The sequence below is a fragment of the Festucalex cinctus genome, chromosome 12 (genome assembly GCF_051991245.1).
Source record: "Festucalex cinctus isolate MCC-2025b chromosome 12, RoL_Fcin_1.0, whole genome shotgun sequence".
In the NCBI taxonomy this organism is placed as follows: Eukaryota; Metazoa; Chordata; class Actinopteri; order Syngnathiformes; family Syngnathidae; genus Festucalex; species Festucalex cinctus.
In genome coordinates, this window is record NC_135422.1 from 19,718,627 (window position 1) to 19,721,126 (window position 2,500).

Genomic DNA, 2,500 nt, shown 5'->3' on the forward strand with positions numbered 1-2,500 from the left:
AATGCCGGCAGACGGAGGAAAACACAAGACAGCAGCAGTTTGCGTTCGGCCTGCATGCAACTCACATAGTGACTGAGTGCACAGCCATTTATTTGAATGAACACCGGTGTGTAACCCCGCCCACACCCAGTAGTAGATTACGTCAATTAAGGACACCTGACAACAATCCAACACCCCCACTTGTTCTTAAATTGACATAATTACAAAACAGTGCATCATATCCTTAAACACACAATTCAGTTTTCTATCTATACAAACATTTAAATACCAAATAGAAAAATTACAAATGCATCCATTCTCACTTTAGTAACAGGTTTAGTAAAAATATCTGCCACCATTCCATCTGTAGGACAGTAACAAATTATTATTTTCCCATCACCAAGTATAGCTCTGACAAAATGATATTTAATGTCAATGTGCTTGCACCGTTGACGACATACTGGGTTCTTTGAAAGAGCAATAGCACCTTGATTGTCTTCAAAAATCGTGACAGGTGTATACACAAATCCATTGTCCATTCCTGCAAGTAAATGTACAAGGTAAAGACTTTCTTGTGTAGTAACTGACAAAGCAATATATTCAGCTTCACATGTGGATAAAGCTACAGTGGGTTGTTTCTTAGACTTCCAGGAAATAATAGCTCCACTCTCAGACAAGCTAAAACAGTAACCAGTCATACTCCGCCTATCATTTTGATCAGCTGCCCAGTCTGCATCAGCATAGGCCACAAGTTTAAGATTGACATGTTTCCTGTAACACAATTCCTTTTCCACTGTGCCTTTTAAATACCTTAACACATGTTTAGCTGCTACCCAATGTTGTTGTTTTGGTTCAGAAAGATATTGTGACAATTTACTCACGATGAAACTCAAATCTGGTCGAGTAGAAGTCATTACATAGATTAAACTGCCAATTAATTCACGATATTTCTTTGAATCAGCAAGTTCACCCTCATTATCAAATTTCATTTTCATTTCACATGGTGTTAATCTTGCTTTGCAGTGAGTCATGTCAAATCTTTCCAAAATCTTGGTTATGAATCTCTTCTGATCCATTTTTACTTGCCCCTGTTTCTGGGTAAAATCTATGCCAAGGAAATGTGTCAACTTCCCAAGATCTTTAATTTTGAATTTTTTTCTCAACATTTCCTTCACACTTTGAAGTATTTGACAATCACTCGCTGCAAGGATAATGTCATCAACCCAAATAATCAGGATGATCTTTTCATTGTCCGATTCTTTACTGTAAACACAATAGTCTGCTGTATTTTGAACAAAGTCATTTTCAATTAGACAGTCATGAAGCATTTTATTCCAATTCCGCCCTGACTGTTTCAGACCATACAGTGACTTATTGAGTCTACACACCAATTTCTTTCCTGTTTTCGACTTCACCTCAAACCCTTCAGGCTGCTCCATATAAATTTCACAATCTATAGGGGCATGCAAATATGCAGTTTTAACATCCATCTGATGGAGCTCTAAGTCGTACTGAGCTGCAAGTTGCATTAGCACACGGACTGAGGTCATATCAGGAGTAGGTGAGAACGTTTCATTATAATCAATACCAGCCACTTGACTATAACCTTTTGCCACATATCTAGCCTTGTAAATGGTCTCAACTGGGTTATCTTTAATGGCAAAAACCCATCTTCCCCCCACTGCATGTTTACCTTCAGGTAAAGATGTTAATGTAAAGGTGTCATTTTCTGTTAAAGAATCAATTTCTTCTTTCATGGCTTTAACCCACTGCTCTGATTTTGAAGAGCTCAAAGCCTCCTGTACTGTCAATGGAACATCACAAGTTACACGATAACAATAATCAACATCTATTGACCCTTCATCTTCAGTTTTTACTTCGTATTCATAATCAGTATAATACTGCGGGGGTCTTCTTTCTCTCTTTGGATAGCGAGGACTTTGGTTTCCCTCATCACTTTTTAGATCACTATTGGACTCACACAACTCGCTTTTTACTTTTTGTGGAATTACATTGGACAAATCAAGTTTCGGTTGCTGAAGGTCAGCTCTCATTTTGTGTTGGAAATAGTCGTGCAAATCATCTGTCTGAGTATCACATTCATTTGTATTCTTTGTGACAAACTTCACTAGCCTGTTTTTCATTACTTTACCCGTATTTGGATAATAGATTAAAAATGCAGGACTGTTTTTATCATAGCCAACAAATATTCCCTTTTCACAGCGCGTGTCTAACTTTTTCTTATCATATTTGTAGGCAAAACACTCTGTACCAAATGCTCTCATTTTGGACAAATCGGGTTTCTTCCCAGTTAATATGAAATATGGGGTTTGTTGAAGACGTCTATTCAAGCATCGATTTCTAATTATAGCTGCAGTTTGTACTGCATATGTCCACAACTCTTTTGGTAGTCCGCTCTCAATTAACATACATCTTGCCATTTCAAACAGAGTCCTCCATGCTCTTTCTGCAGTCCCATTCTGATGGGGTGAGTAAGGAGCTGAGGTTTCATGTTTGATAG

General features: G+C 37.8%; 2 protein-coding genes across 3 annotated transcripts in view; both read right to left on the reverse strand.

The window, feature by feature from the left end:
* arid4a (AT-rich interactive domain 4A) overlaps positions 1-2,500 on the reverse strand; it is a 51,232-nt gene that overhangs the window by 22,131 nt on the left and 26,601 nt on the right. The gene's annotated exons all lie outside the window — the stretch shown is intronic.
* The window catches only part of LOC144032098 (uncharacterized), a 4,399-nt gene continuing 1,937 nt past the window's right edge, over positions 39-2,500 (reverse strand). Inside the window, exon 2 of the mRNA XM_077539765.1 lies at positions 39-520. Coding sequence (XP_077395891.1) covers positions 261-520 — 260 coding nt within the window. The 3' untranslated portion in view covers positions 39-260. The remainder of the gene's footprint in view (positions 521-2,500) is intronic.